This window comes from Lepisosteus platostomus, chromosome 14, assembly GCF_059453375.1.
Source record: "Lepisosteus platostomus isolate fLepPlt1 chromosome 14, fLepPlt1.hap1, whole genome shotgun sequence".
NCBI classification, from domain to species: Eukaryota; Metazoa; Chordata; class Actinopteri; order Semionotiformes; family Lepisosteidae; genus Lepisosteus; species Lepisosteus platostomus.
In genome coordinates, this window is record NC_142624.1 from 36486821 (window position 1) to 36502413 (window position 15593).

At 34.7% G+C, this 15593-nt stretch overlaps 1 protein-coding gene across 13 annotated transcripts in view; it reads right to left on the reverse strand.

Annotated features, from left to right (window-relative positions):
- Positions 1 to 1306: 1306 nt before the first annotated feature.
- LOC148649414 (nck-associated protein 5-like) overlaps positions 1307 to 15593 on the reverse strand; it is a 263578-nt gene continuing 249291 nt past the window's right edge. For all 13 annotated transcript variants that reach the window (XM_088606030.1, XM_088606032.1, XM_088606033.1 and 10 more), the window contains one exon: positions 1307 to 3625. In XM_088606030.1, coding sequence (XP_088462156.1) covers positions 3341 to 3625 — 285 coding nt within the window. In that variant the 3' untranslated portion in view covers positions 1307 to 3340. The remainder of the gene's footprint in view (positions 3626 to 15593) is intronic.

Here is a 15593-nt window from a genome sequence, read left to right on the forward strand (position 1 = left end):
TTCCATATTCAAAGCTTAATTATTCTTCTGTTGATAATCAGAAGTTGCTAAAGAGCAGTTATGGCCCAGCTGTTGTATCTCAGAGATAAGAGATTCACGTTTAAAGCAGATAAGCCTCTGTGGTAATCTTTGAAGAAACACCATGAGTTTATAAAAAGAAAAGGATAATTTTTGCTTATAATTGAATTTAAGACCAAACAATGACAAATTGTCCCCCAGCCAAATGTGGCCAGCCTGAATTTTAATGTCACAGAGCAGCTCAAAATGTCATTTATGATTAACCATAAGGCTTCAGCATCACAGATAGTGCCATTTTTTAATGCTTAATTGATTTAGTATTTCATAATTCTTAAAACTTTTTAAACAAAAACAATTTATATCTGAGAAAACATTTGATTTACAGTATATGAATTGATTAAGGTATTACTATTCAAAATCTTGCTCCACATTACTCTTCTGGTTATTAAGATGTATGTGGCTTTTTATGCTAATAGTACCTTAATTAAATAGGCTTCTAAACGATCAGTTCCATTCTAACATTGTTTTGCTGGCAACAGCTTCATCACCTTGTGGTCTGATCACATAGAACCACAAAACCCAAGCAAGACTGGGTCTGGCCAGTAGGGCATGCGGAGTTTTCAATGGAAAACTACAGTAGGTTGCTGATGTGAGTGGTGTTGGTTGACCAGTAGGGGTCGATCATCCCTTTGGAATCTGAATTTTCATACCAAAGGCTAGAGACACCTGCTGGAGATGCTGTCCTTTGGATGAAATGTTCAAGCAAAGTCCTTATTACCAGGCCAGGATCAAAACCAATAGCACTGTTTGTATAGGTGCCAGTCACATTGTTCAGACTAAATGCTATTCTGGTCATACACAATCAGGCCTCTCCTAAAGTTCAACTGGTGAAGTAATTTCTCTCTACTCCACCCTATCTGCTGCGCAGTGGGGTTCTGTTGCAGAATGGCTCACGTGACCCAAGTGGGGGCTGCACTTCAGTAGGTGGATGAAATGTCTATTCTCTGATATCCCCTTGGATAAATAATTCTACGTACAGTAAATTAAATTAAGAATTATAAGTATTATTCAACTGAAGATTTATCTATGTGTTTAGTGTCCTTTTGTAATGATTCATACTGTACGTTTCCAGATGTTATCTGGTGTAATTAAGTGACACTGTCCTTCACATTCTCAAGTTTACAGAGTTATAATGTATGTATCTATATATACATATAGCTATACATTTTCCCCTAAATATCCTGAAAAAAAACTGAATGACAATAAAACAGCTTTCCAATTACAGACATTTTTAAAACTTAAAAAAAAACAGAAATTATTTTATTTATGACAACATCATTACATAAAATATGGCATAAAATTCTACTGTAAAAGCAAAAAATTGCACAATTACCAAAGTAACACTGTTGGTACCATATTATCTTAAAATTTAACAATAATGGAAAAATTCAGAAATAATACAATACGCTACTTTACAGTTGCATATACAAAAGTAGGTATAAATACATCACAGCTAGAAAAATACAGTTGTCATTTGAAATAGACTCTCTCCTTACATATGAACACAGTTTCATAGAAAAAAAATGAAATACAGTGTGTTTTCTTTGTTAGCACCGTTAAAGTGATCTGTATACTGTATATGTGGATTTTGGTCAAGACTTTAAAAAAACCCAGAACATTATGAGTTAAGGTGATGTTGGTTGTGCTAATAGTTTTTACAGAACAACAATTTAAAATAAAAGATTTACAGACCTTCACACTTTCAGGTTTCTCAAAAAACAAAAACAGAACAATTTAAAAGAACTGTTCAAGACAAAGAACAGTTTACAAAGCAACTATTGTCACATACAATTTAAGGATCTATATTTTTGTGCATGCTATCAGTCCCTGATGGCTTGTGTCTGATCTTGTAACAGAATTATTAACAAACAGCACTTCAAAGAGCACTGTTTACACATAAAAACAGAATAGAAATGACAATGAAAATGAAATGAGGCGATATTCGGCTGCAAATCTGTACTGTTGTTGTAGAAGCTAGTAATATATTCTGCATAAAAAGTATTCTATACAAATTTATTAAGAACTTTGTCATGCCTACTTTTTCACATTGACTTGACAGCACAGTTGTGAAAATTCCAGTGTGTAAAAATGTTTATAGTATTTCTTGTTTTCTTTAAGATAAAGGTAAATTGGAGTACACATACCTCACTATGTTGTGCATTGGAAAATCTGAATGTCATTAGCTGTACTGTTATTAAGAAAGTCTTTCTGAACTAGTAAATTTGAAACGATTGATGGTATACCTCAATCACACTATACCCTCCTTAAAGTTACCCTAACTTTGAAGTAATCTCTCACATCCCTAATCTAAAAACCCAAATTACTTTAACAAATATTTTCACTTGGTCCAGCCAGGTTCATTAAATGACGATTGAAAGCCACATCTTGCTGTCAATCATTCTTCCAAAAAAATAATGGAAGCTCGTCCTTTCAAAATTGGTTTAACTTCCTTCGATTCTCTGGTTTTCTATATTTAGGAGAAGTACAGTATGTGCTTCAGTTTCATAGTCAAACAAATTCTTTGTCTTTCTTTCAAATTTGGTTTCAACTCTCTATATAAGTAAATGCCCTTTAAAATAAAAACTGTAAAAATAAACTCAGTTTTATAAATATCAGCAGCCTATAGTGATTTTCTGATGTATTATCTATTATTATCTTATATCGGCAACAATGAAAATAAAGATCACGCTCTCAAAGAACTCAGTTTTTATGGATTTTCATTCAAGTGAGGGAAGTGGGTATGCATAACTATAGCCTAATCAATATTATCTGCCAGTAAGTTTTTCTGTATTTGCTGTCCTCCTTGTTTAACAGTTAATCTACGACCCACAGAAGAGATTTTCCTTTTGCCTCATTCATTATCCAAAACCAGATTACATCTATTAAAATATTAATGATTTTAAACGAAATTACAGATAAGTTAACAAACCATGTATTTTAGACAAATCTGTAAACCCAGATGATGGCACCGAAATACTATTTATTGCTTTCTTTCATTTTGCTACAAATATATTTTTGATTTGAATTTACAGGCATCTTTGTACAGTATTTATAACAGTGCAATTTTCCCCAAAATCTCAGAAATTGTACACTCTGCCATGAAATGCAGATTTCAAATATTGCTGCTCTTACAGTGACAGTGTGCTTTCATTCTCTGCAACACTGGGAATGTTCTTTTTTATAATTCCATCAACTCCTCCTTCTAGATTAAGTGCTCCACAGGGAAGAACCCCCCCGTATGTACCTGCATGTCTCTATATCTCTATACATCATTGGAGCCTTGACTGGCACAAGAGGAAAAGCTTTCATATAAAGAATCACTCAGTGATTCCAGATTGTCCACACCAGGCTTATCAGAGCAACTTGAAGAAGCTTCTTCAGTCCCGCAATGTTCATCTTTTGCCCCATCAGCCTTGCTGATCGTCTTCCTTTCTTTCTCTACAAAGGGCCCGCTGTTGCTGTTGATTTTGTTAAGAGACTCCAGGGAGATTTTAGAAAAGTCTGACATCTTAGGCCCTTCTTTCTTCTCTTCCACTTGCTTCGTTTCCTGTTATTAAAACAAAAACAGACAGGCATGCTAAGAGTTAATATATGGACTGGTCTGCCATTCACAATAGTACTATAATGGCAATGCACTGTTAAAAGGAGCTAGATGATTAATTACGCATCTGAGCCTTTTAGATGTACAGCAATAACACAGCAAAATCAAAAACAATTAAATCAGTTAAATCCTAATCAACACAATTACACAGCATAAAATAATCAGGACACCTTCAGCGTGCAACACGTTAATAAAGGAGTAGCAGTCTACATTATAATAGTTACAATGTACAGTGTGCCTACAATGTATTCCACCAAATGTGTAACATACCTAATTTAAAATTTAAGTTGCTATGTAACAAGTGTACTTTCGATTCAATATGTAGATTGACAAAAATGACAAAAGTACTTGGAAGCTGTGGTGCATAATTGGTTTACATCTCTTTGAACTTGAGGAACAATAACTACAGCTATTTAGACATGTACAGTGTGATTAACCAGCCATAGAATTTAGACCCATTTGTAGAAACAAAGCCACATGTGTCACTAGAGACAGGATTCATATAACTTGATTCCATGAGATGTGAAAATCCCGAATCTTCCTATGGATAATTTGGGACATACTGAGTACTGCAGTAATTCTCTTGAATCAGGACAGATTTATATGTTTAAAAGATCATATATGTTTATAAATGCATTACAATTTTTTTTTAAATGCCCCTTTTGCTGGGCAAAGTAAAATTACTTTTGGTATTGTATCTTGTTAATACAGATGACCTATTATGAAGTTAGTATTTGAACGGATCAAAGACTCCTAAACCATTAAATTTATAGTACATCTCATCAATGTTTTTTATATTTTAGAGACAGATATGTGTGTTTGGGCTATGTTTAGTGGCTTACGGATACACTTTTTAGATCACACAATAAAATGAAATATTACTCGAGAATTAAAGTTTCAAATTTATATGGCAAGGTAAGAGAGTAAAAAGGAAAAGATAATTTCCTTTCAGCTCGTAAATTCTTCAGTAAAGGATTTCAATGAACATTTGTATACCTGTAAGCTCTTAGATTTCTGCTTACAGTAAAAACAACCTTTTCAGTTGTCATCAGAAAGAAAAAAAAACTACATCTTTTACATGTGCAGTTTGACATTCTCAAATGCTTGAGAGCTGTTTGTCTCCATCATTAGCCCACATGGCAGTACCCCGGACCGGGGTGGAAGCATTTCTCTAATAGGCTTCAACGAGTTCACATCTAAACATAATCTCTGGAAAGGAGTCACTTAAAAGAACATAATTTCTGAAATTTGACTCTGAAATTGGAGATGACTGTGTTCGCCCTCCGTCCAAGTATAACCCTGTTTTGAGGCATTATTAAAGAGGGGTAGATGAGCTGAGATGTGGTTTCACATTCCCAGGTGACTTCATATCTTCAAGATGCCATCCGGCGCAGTGGTCTCTTCCACTGACTGAGAGGTGACAACACTGCAGGGATCAAGCCCAACGCTGACAACTGCCTTGAGAAAATCCAGAAGCATACACGCATACACCAGTTATTCTTAGGGTTTGACCTGTATTACTTTCCATTATTCCAATTCTATTATTGCCTTGCAGACTAACCTGTATGAATACTAGAAATATTGTACACATACTGTACTAGAGACAAAGAGAGTTATACGAACTTCAACTATGCTGAAAGTTACAAAAATGGCCTTCCCATAGAAAAACATTTAAGTCAACATGTCATTCTGTGTTTTTTTTTTCAAATACACTGTGCGTTTGGCAGTGTCTAAAATGTGGGGGATGTTGCCATATGGGTAATTACAATTGCACTTAAAATGTTCTGAAACCCACTTACAATTAAATGGTTGCTAGTAGAAACTGATTGGAACTGGCCAATTGAAGTTTGCTACTAAAGATTGTACTTCAAACACACCATCAGGCAATTTTCCTGGAATTTAAAGTAAGCTGAATTTTTCTTCATGCATTTTCATTGTATTTCCCTGGAGTCTGCCCAGCTCAAAACTGGACAAACAAATTGCTGCTCATCAGTCAAATAGCTGCAGGGAACAGCAAACTCAGATGCTATAACAGTTAAGCTAATTGAAATCAGGCTGTGTGCTTCTGTAGATCTGCAAACTGCACAGCACACATAGTGATGGTGTCTCTAATTTGCCAATGTAAAATGAAAATATTTCATTTGTGTTGTACGCTAAGCATTGAAAATGCATTTAAAAAACAAAAGCTTTTAAAGCAAAAGAGCAGAATTATCACCAAATTTTAAAACAGAGTTAGAGCCCTTGGGACCGTCGCTCAAGAAAGAGGCAGTGCCCATGGACTGCAGAATTACTATGGCAGTCCAATCCATGTAAAGGGTGACATACCTGAACCAAGAATAATAATAATAATAATAATAATAATAATAATAATAATAATAATAATAATAATACACTTTATTTTATATAGCGCCTTTAAAGGTGGCTTCTCAAAGCGCTTGAATTTATCGATAAAAAGAATTTATCGACCAATAAGTCTGATGTCTATTACATGTAATGCACTGCATAAAGTAATGCACAAAAAACAGTTATTCAAACTAGAGTATCACCTACTGTATATGGAAATAAGATCTTAAGGAATAGTCAATATGAATCGAACAACAACAACAACAGCAACACAGATACACACAGAGCCTATGATATTTAAAACCCAGCCATATAATACCCTGCTAATACCCTGGTACCCTAGCTTCTTTTTCTTTTCTTTTTTTCTTGCTTCCTGGATCAATGAGTTATTAACTACCAAATGGGCTAGAAAGTAAGATTTATACATTTGTAAGATTTATTTTGTTTTTAAAAGGACTGACTGTAGATTCCACACTGGGTTGCTAGGGTTAGATAATTTAATGTGTCCCTAAAACACTAGTATCTTCCATTTTTTCCACTGAGATTTGATAGCTCTTTAGACAGGAGACTGCAGACCTATGTACTAGTAGGTAAACACAACACTAATATAGCAGGAATAACGTACCCTAATCACTCTCCAATCAGCCATAATAAATAAATTAAGTAATAATCAGGCTCAGAACTTACATAAATAACTGTGTTATTAGAGAACACATACAGATTTTAATTTATAAAATATCATGAAACTGTTAGGCAGCTGACATCTGTACAAATAGAGTACAGTGGGGTGTCTTGTAAAACAGCTGTTCCTGTTGTCGGGTACTGTAGAATCCAAGTTTTCTCAATACGGCCGAGTGACAACACAGTGCTTGTATTTTACAGAGGAACAAGTAATAGGTTTATTCCATGCTGAAAAAAAGAAGAAAGAGAACACAACGTTTCGGCCGTGGAGTCTTCGTCAGGTGTGTCATTGTATTTGACAGTGTGAGAAACAATATTCACCGAGGATCCCTGAGACCAGACACCCCAGGATTTCTTGTTTCTGCTACTGCATTGACAAAACTTATTAAACCTATGTCAGCAGGACTTCACTACCTTTGTTAGCTTGGTTGTTTCACATGGATTATCCAAAGCCACTGTTGGGAATCCCATTTTCCAACAGCGACCTATAAGATTATCTTTTAAATCGATTAGTTGGAATTACATATACTGTCTCTTTTAAGTGTGCATAGTGATCTGAGTGACCTCCTGGCAAAGTTGAAGTTGAATGTTGAATTAAAAAAAAAAAAAAAAAAAAAGCCTAGCAACACCACAAAATACCAACACAGAGACCTGGTCAGTCCTTTAGAACTGAGTCTTTAATATGTAGTGAGCTTTTTATTATTTATTATTATTATTTTTATTTTATTATACACCTTCTGCTTATGTAAACTCCTCCTGGCTATTATACTAGAGCTGGAGCTCAACACAGATTCCTGTGAGTCACATACTGTATGAGGAACAAAACCTGTAATGAGGATTTGAAGAAGATCCCTAAAATCAATACATAAATTAAAAACTGAAATAAAACAGTTGAAACATTTTATACCTCTGAACAGAAGTTACATCCCCCATTGTTTTAAAAACATTAGCTATAGTGGAAAGCAGAACTTTTGTAATGTTTTTATTGTTTTATATTTACAGATGGTTTATTTACTGAACTTGAAAAAAATGCAATATAGATACTTTATCTTTGGAGGTATTGTACAAATGTGCAGTGTTTAAAAACACTTCTATGCATCCGTTTGATATTTTAAATATTTATGTTGCTTGATATCTTTTTAATATTTAAGAATATATTTCTGTTTTCTTAATTTTCTTACATTTTCTACCCTTTAAAAAAAATTAAATTCAATTGATCAAGTAATCTCTTAACAAAGTAAAAAAAAACAGATTTGTAGTAGCAAGAGTTTATATTTCTAGAGCTGAATTATTCCCAACATGCTGCCAATGAATGATTCTCAAATTTAAAAGTATCAGGAGGGGTATGTCTCACTCTGTATTAGTAAAGAGCTCTTCTGCAGCTACAGTAACCCACAATGATGAAGCTGTTCATATAGTAATTCATTACACTCGTCCTTTTCTCCACTGCCTTCTCAAATTAGAAACAGAATTCAGGGTTCTCTAACTGTGTTATGGTTAACAATGTCTTTGCCTCTGTTCTCATAACAATCTACCATTGGCTTTTCACACTAGGCTGAATGTCTACTATACTGTTTTTTAGGTCCTAAACAAAAATCCCATTATCACAGCATTGTATCAGTCCATGACCTACCCAACAGAGACCAAACACACTCCCCAGATTAATGAAATAAGTCCTCCCTCTATTGCCAAGGCTAAAATTACATTATGATATGCATCTCAGGGACCAGGAACATTCCCATTATTAAGTTTTAATGGCATAATTAGCAGTGCTCAGTGCTTTTCATTTGTCTTGGGTAGATAGAAGGTGGGTTACCTAAAAAGCCTTTCTCTTCATGCCTATAGTTTGGTACTTAATGCTACAGTATATTTGAGGTTCTGTACTAATCAAAATTGGCTTGGTATGTTCAGTTTTGATACAATCGGTAATACAATCAGGAAGGAAGTGTTAATAGCAAACAGTCAGTATCTTCAGCTCTTATATTTCTAAATTCATGCATTAAATAGAGAAGTGCAGTTAAATGCCTTTTGTTACCAATTCTATCAAATGCTTCCTCTCTGACAGGAAAATGCTAGACTTGTTAATCACTGTTAAATGCCCATTGTCACTCAACTATAAGACTTGACTGAGTATAATTTCGTGACACAAAACCCCTCTGGCATCCACTTGTTTTTATAAAGGACTGTTGGGTCAGAAGCTCTTGATTTTGTGTAGATTAGAGAGTGCAATCTTGTGCCAGATAACTGAAAATGAAAGGACAGCATTGCATCAACTGTCAACTTTAAACATGAATGTCATAAGTGAGTTATCTTAATGTTTTTTTATTTACCATTTTAAATAAATTTGGTAAGAATTTAAATTAATGTATATTATATTGTACTAGTTAAACAGTTAGGAATTGATTACCATTTATTCCAAAAGATTCATTGCTTCAGGTATAGTACAGTTACTATTATAACCATCACACCAGTGTGACGAATACTACTACTATTATTATTTATAATTTATTTATTTATTCTGCAATTTCCCTCACGGGATCAATAAAGTATCTATCTATTTGACTGATGCTTTTATCCACACTGATTTGTATTTGTAAAGCTGGATATCTACTGGAGCAGTCTAGGTGTACAGTACTGTGCTCAAAGGTACATGGCCCTAAATGTTCAGACTGGGATTTGAACCCACAACAATGAGACTAATAATAAATTAGCAGCTGGAGTGATACTTTAGAGCAAAGGGGTTTATGTGATTCGTGGATGTTGAGAATTCTCATTATTGGTCATACCAGTTATCACAGCAAATAAAATAAATGATATGTCTAACTACAGTATGTTTAAGGACTAGCAAGACGTATTATTCTGCATGACAATTCCCAAGAATAAGTGTTTTTCTGATAATGGATGGATGGATTGTACAACAGGCTAGGGATCAGTCTTTCTATGGAGACAGTGTTAATTAATTATAGACACAGACGTTATCCCTTCCAGTGTTCTCTGGAGACCTTTTTAATTAATCTTTGTGTAATACATATCACATCCACATTCAGAAAATGATGGGTATCTAATACCAGCACATATTTATAGTTGGCTGTAAACTAGAAACCAATTCAAAGCTTCCTATTGACACTACCCATAGGTTTTTACCGAGTATCTCAAATGCAGGTAGGACAATCCCTGGGAAATACTGTAAATCACACTTAAAGCAATATTACAGACCTGTCACTAATTCAGCTGCATAACAATATTTTTCATATTATTTGACAGACTGATTAATCTAAATGCTTACCATCATGTAACAAGACAGTTGTGACTTTACTTGTTGAGGAAAAAACGGAACTATGTTATTATTATGCATTGACCTTCAACATGTGTATATTCACCTTTCCAAAATAATGAATGACTGTCCACGGAGTACAGCAGTCATCAGTGTAACAGGGCTCAGTGCACTGAATAAGTGATGTCACCCCCTTGAAAACCAGACTATTCTCCCACAGCAGAAGAGCACAGCGGGGTTCACCACTGTCCAGAGAGTGGCACTGTGTCTGCTCTAACCTGTAGTCAACCGTGATTGAATCCCAGCAGAGACACAGCAGGGCTATACATGTTACACATATGATGGACAAAGATATGAATCACAGCATATAATATTAATTAGTCACATCTTATTCACATCACTGGAAAACTGGCTGTCTAAAGAGACATCCAATTCTGTTTTTTAAGAGTTTTCTTTTAAGATATTACGTCATGCAAAATAAATATTAATTACCCAATGTAGATGGACATACGTTTTCATCTATATTGGACATTTTTTATGATACTACAGTGGAAACTCTTATGAATTTCATTTATAGTCACAGGGTATTTTGATCAAAGCATGAAATGGTTTTTAAATATCCAGAAATGTACAAAGTTTTCATGGTAAAATACTTCCTTTTGCTTATAGTAATTAGAAAAGCACACCAATGTACTTATTACTGAACTTTGTAAAGAAAACAGAGTACTTTCACAATTAGGTAATCCTGAAAGCTTAAATATACAAACTGAACTGGACACCACAAGCATAATTTTCATATTCTAACAACCTTCCACCTGACCAAAGGCAAACCTACTTTGGATATTAATTGGTAGCCTCATTGGGAAAACATACTTATCTTGCAGAATATATGAAAAACCTGAGGCTTCCTTGCAAAAATGACTCATAGTGCAATGTTTTCAATAATTCTTTAATCACGTTTCACTTCTGCTTTCTGATAGTACATGCAATGTACTTTTGAACAACGAAAGTCTACACTTCATACTGAAAATAAACTTTAAATCTAATCTAACCTGTACTTGTAATGGAAACTATAGCTATTACTAGTTTTAATCATAGCTAGTTAAAATATTATGCAGTGTACTACTAAGGTACTGATCATTAGAGACTGTAAAAAAGGAAACATTGAACGTTTAGCCAGTGAGCTACATTCAAGACTACATAGCATATTCAATTAAGAAGACTTAAATCTCAAAGGCACAGTGAGTCAATGGCAATTTATGCATTAATTTATCTTTTTCGACCTTTTTGTTCACGTCTATAAATTACCATGAAAACACCAGTCAGCTTAGTTACGAAAGGCAAGAAAGATGCCCTGTGTTATGTAGCTTGATTGTGATTAGTGATTAGTGTTTGTGGTTTGTGCCAGTGGGGAACAGCAATCAAGGGTTCCTCTGATTCGGCATCTTAACAAAGCAAGGAAATACTTTATATTTTGGGGAAAACCCTTGTCCTTGATTGGAAGCAATTTTGAGAAATGCAATAACTTTCTAAGTCTGTGGGCGACACTCCTCGTTAATAATCAGTTGCTGGTCAATGTTTCAGAAGACAAATAACCCAAAAAATATATTTTGCATGAAGCCAATTAGTAATAAAGTAGTACTTTATAACAACAAAAGAAATACAAGAAGATATACAGGTGTTAGAACAGACACATAGACTAACACAGTGTAACTGCCTGCTGTGCAGTTGCTTTCTCTGGTACGTTGAGAAACAAGACTCTACTTGTAGAAGGACATATATTTTTGCACATGTTGGACCTAATGGTCATGGTTTGGGATGTATCGTGCATCGTGAACAGCCAGGATGCTGTGCACAATTGGTCAAGTGTAAGAAAAGTGTATATAGGCATGGATTTTCTTGGCCTTCTTCACAACTGTTCCTCCTGTGTCTTTGCACGGCACTTGTGAACTTGAATTATAGTGTAATTGATGAGAGCTTATCTGTCCTGCTGAAGTTTAAGTTTCCAGTTTGGACAGTGGTAACACATTGTAAATAAGAGGGGGACTGTCAAAGAAATGCAGGGCTTTTGATTTAAAATACTACTTGAAAAAGAATAATTGCCTGTTCTGAATATATTTTTTTATGAAAAAGGTGGACCACAAATGCTATACATAATACTTCCTTTTTTAAATCAATCTGTGTAATTAACGGTTTTACAGAAATGCAGGATTTTACATTAAAATTACATTTTGCAGTGAGTGATGCATTTTAAAAGCCCATCCATCCAGGTGGACTCTACACTTCAGTGGTGGTTGAAGTGGATCGCCTCTTCTATTAGTCTAGTATCCATTAGGATTATCAAGAAAATCTATTAGAATTATTCAGGATATTAACTATCTATTATCAGAAAGCTGCTTATTCCTGGCCAGGATCACACAGCCCAGAGCCTACTCCAGAAGCACCAGGCACAAGGAGTGATTAATCCCCGAAGAGCACACTCACATACAGCTTTGGAGGAAGGAAGCAAATTGGAGTACCTGGTAAAACTTCATGTGAAGATGGGGAGAGAAAGCACCTTCCCCACAGAATGGCCAAAATCAGACCCGGGACCAAAGATTACTATTATGTGTCTGGGATGCCTTAAGCAAATGGTGGTTCTTAAATATATAAAGAGAATGAAATCAAAAGAAATTAGGGGGCTACTGCAGAAAAAAATGCCTGCTTGCTCATGCTTAAATTCATTTTTATGAATTACATAATAAAAAAGCCCTGAAGTGAAATATACAGTAGCTTAAATATGTTCCAGAAGTATAATAATGTATAATATTACTTTGCTTAAAAAATCCATTTTACATTATCCGTTCAGAAGAGAATGTTATAAAAGGTAACTTCATAACTTTCTACAGAAAAATCTAATTGAAACATTCTGTATCTCTTAGAAAAGTTGTGCTAGACTATAGGCAATGTCAGTAATTTGTCATTGACATATGAATGTTTCAGCAGTCTCATACCAATAGCATTTTTATGTTATCTGTATGAGTTTATGGGCATATTTTATTTTGGGAAAATATAGACAACCTAGTCTATGTGATCTGAGCAATTAAAAACAAACTTGTAGTGATCCTTGACAATGACAATGACAGGAAAACAGACAATTATAAAACAACATCTGCCATTTTCCCTGGTGGGATAAGAACTATCATTATCACGGAAGAGCAAGATTGTCATATATCAGAGTTTAAAATTGTTTACATGTCATTAATATTTACACATCATTTGCTTTAGAATAAAAAATACATGTTAATAACATACTGTAAGTCATTATGAGTCAAGACCGTGTCAACTGCAAAGGAATATTTCCAACACTTAAAATACATAATATTGTGAAGTAAAGTTTCTATATATTATATATTATAAATTTAATTTTTTATTGCTTTTGGGCTTAGGTTTTATGTAAACTTTTCTGGGCAAAATATATGACAAACTGTTTAAATATATGACAATCTTGCAACTAAACCTGATAAACACAAACTAAATATGGTATGTTTCAAATGTGAACCGCCACACTTCCATATATACATTAAATTTAAAAAACAAGGATATAGGAAAGAAATGATCTGTATTTAAATATTTTTTATTGGCTGTTTTAAGCAATGATTCATCCTTTAATAAGAAGCCTGTTCAAAGCCCTTTGAAAAATACTGTCAAGTCCCTCTATACCACCAAGGCTAATCTAATTCACATGCATTTACAGTTCCCCTCAGGATAAAGAATAATTGCAAAATATGGAGAGCAATTAATAAATTAATATATTATAAAATGAAAGGAGAGAAACAAAAATCAATATTAACACTGAAGCTTCAGCAGATGACTAATTAAAGAAAGCTTTTTATTCAATAATAACACTTTCAACTGCTTGTTCTTTCAAATATCAATTGTTTTCTGAGGGCAAGATTTAAGGATTGCCTTATTTTCCACTGTCAGAGTGGCTCCCAGTAATCTCTGTTAAAGATCAACTAAAGGATGGAATGATCCAGAGAAGAGCCCAGCCCGCTGGCGGAGCTGTCAGGAGGTGTCTCCATGATGAATGGGCGCCAGCTTGGGCCGTAAGGACTCTGATGCCAGCTTCAGAAGTTTACATCACTCTCCTGAGTATTTGTGAAAGGTTATTAAAGACACTAAAATCACACTGTGGGGCCAAACAAACTTCCCAAATTATCACCAGCACCGACAGAGACCCTGTGCCTCTTTCTTGCTCCACCACTTGTGTTTGTTTTGTGTGTGTGTGTGTTTTATCTTCATGTGTGCAGAAAGGAATGGAATCCCATCAGCTGTGATTAAAAGAACAAAAACAATACCAAACACAGATAAGCTCGCAACGCCTAGCAATACATGCGATGCATATCGATCACAATCAGTCTGTGCACCAGCCCCTGTTATATACAAACCATCAGCAACCTTTTTCTCTAGCTTCTAACAAAACCTTTCTCTTTTCTGTTTCATATGCAGATGAAAAACGACAGAACTGGTTCACTGCTGCAATATTCACATGTATCTGATACTGTATTGCAGTATTGGGGCTGGGGAAGGACTGAGACAACAGAATGTCACAGGTTTCTCCCTCACGGACTACACTGTCAGACACATCGTTGGGCACATGCAAAGCTGCAAAGCTAAATGAGTATGTACACCTTGCTGTACCATTGATCTGTCCACAAGTCTGCATATCCATGTCTGTATTATTGCAAAGCACAAAGTGTATAATATGACTGTGTTTTTTAGTTGTAAAGGGACATAATGCAGAAAGTCGCTGTCTCTGACACCACCTTAAGAGTTACTGTACATAATAATGGCACTGATTTTTTTTTTTTGATGGACGTGAGGAAACAAAATAAAAAAGAGAAACAGGAAGGATGACATCAGGAGATAATGTCACGTCACCATAGGAATGGAATGCATACACATATAACAAGCACATAAATATTATAGTGGAATGTTTAGTAAGACATCTATTGTTGGTATTTTTCCCAGTAAGAAATGATTGAGCTTAGAATGTGAACTATCAATGTTATGGATTGCGGGACATCAGTGCATTTACTGTCACCGTGAGGGCTTCTGGGGAGAATTTACCACAGCTGTGCCAATTCATCAGCCTATTCTTTCAGCAGCTATTTCACCACCGGGCCAAATTCGATGCTCTGCTGAGATCTTTTTGATTTTTCAGTAAAAAAGTAGAATACAAATATACTGCAGGCATTTAACAGTTAAATCTGGATAATATTTGATAGACATATGTTTCATACCTTAATCATATAAATCTTTTAATTCAACCTGTAATAGCTGGTAACAAATATCTTGTCAGACTATCAATGAAAGATTGGGGGGAAATTAGCTGAACAGCTACAATTGCCAATGTGTATTAAATTCACCATAAAGATACTGTATGAAATCTACAGTTTTACAACTGGCAATGAGACCCACAGTAAAACCCTAAACAACAGTATTATTTATGACATCTATTCAGTCATGTCTTTGTTTTTCCCCCCCCATCTTATAAGATGGTGCTTCTAAAAATAATGTATTGTTTTATATATTGTACAGTAGTGTGGTGTTAGTGGATTTTGCTCTCTCCTG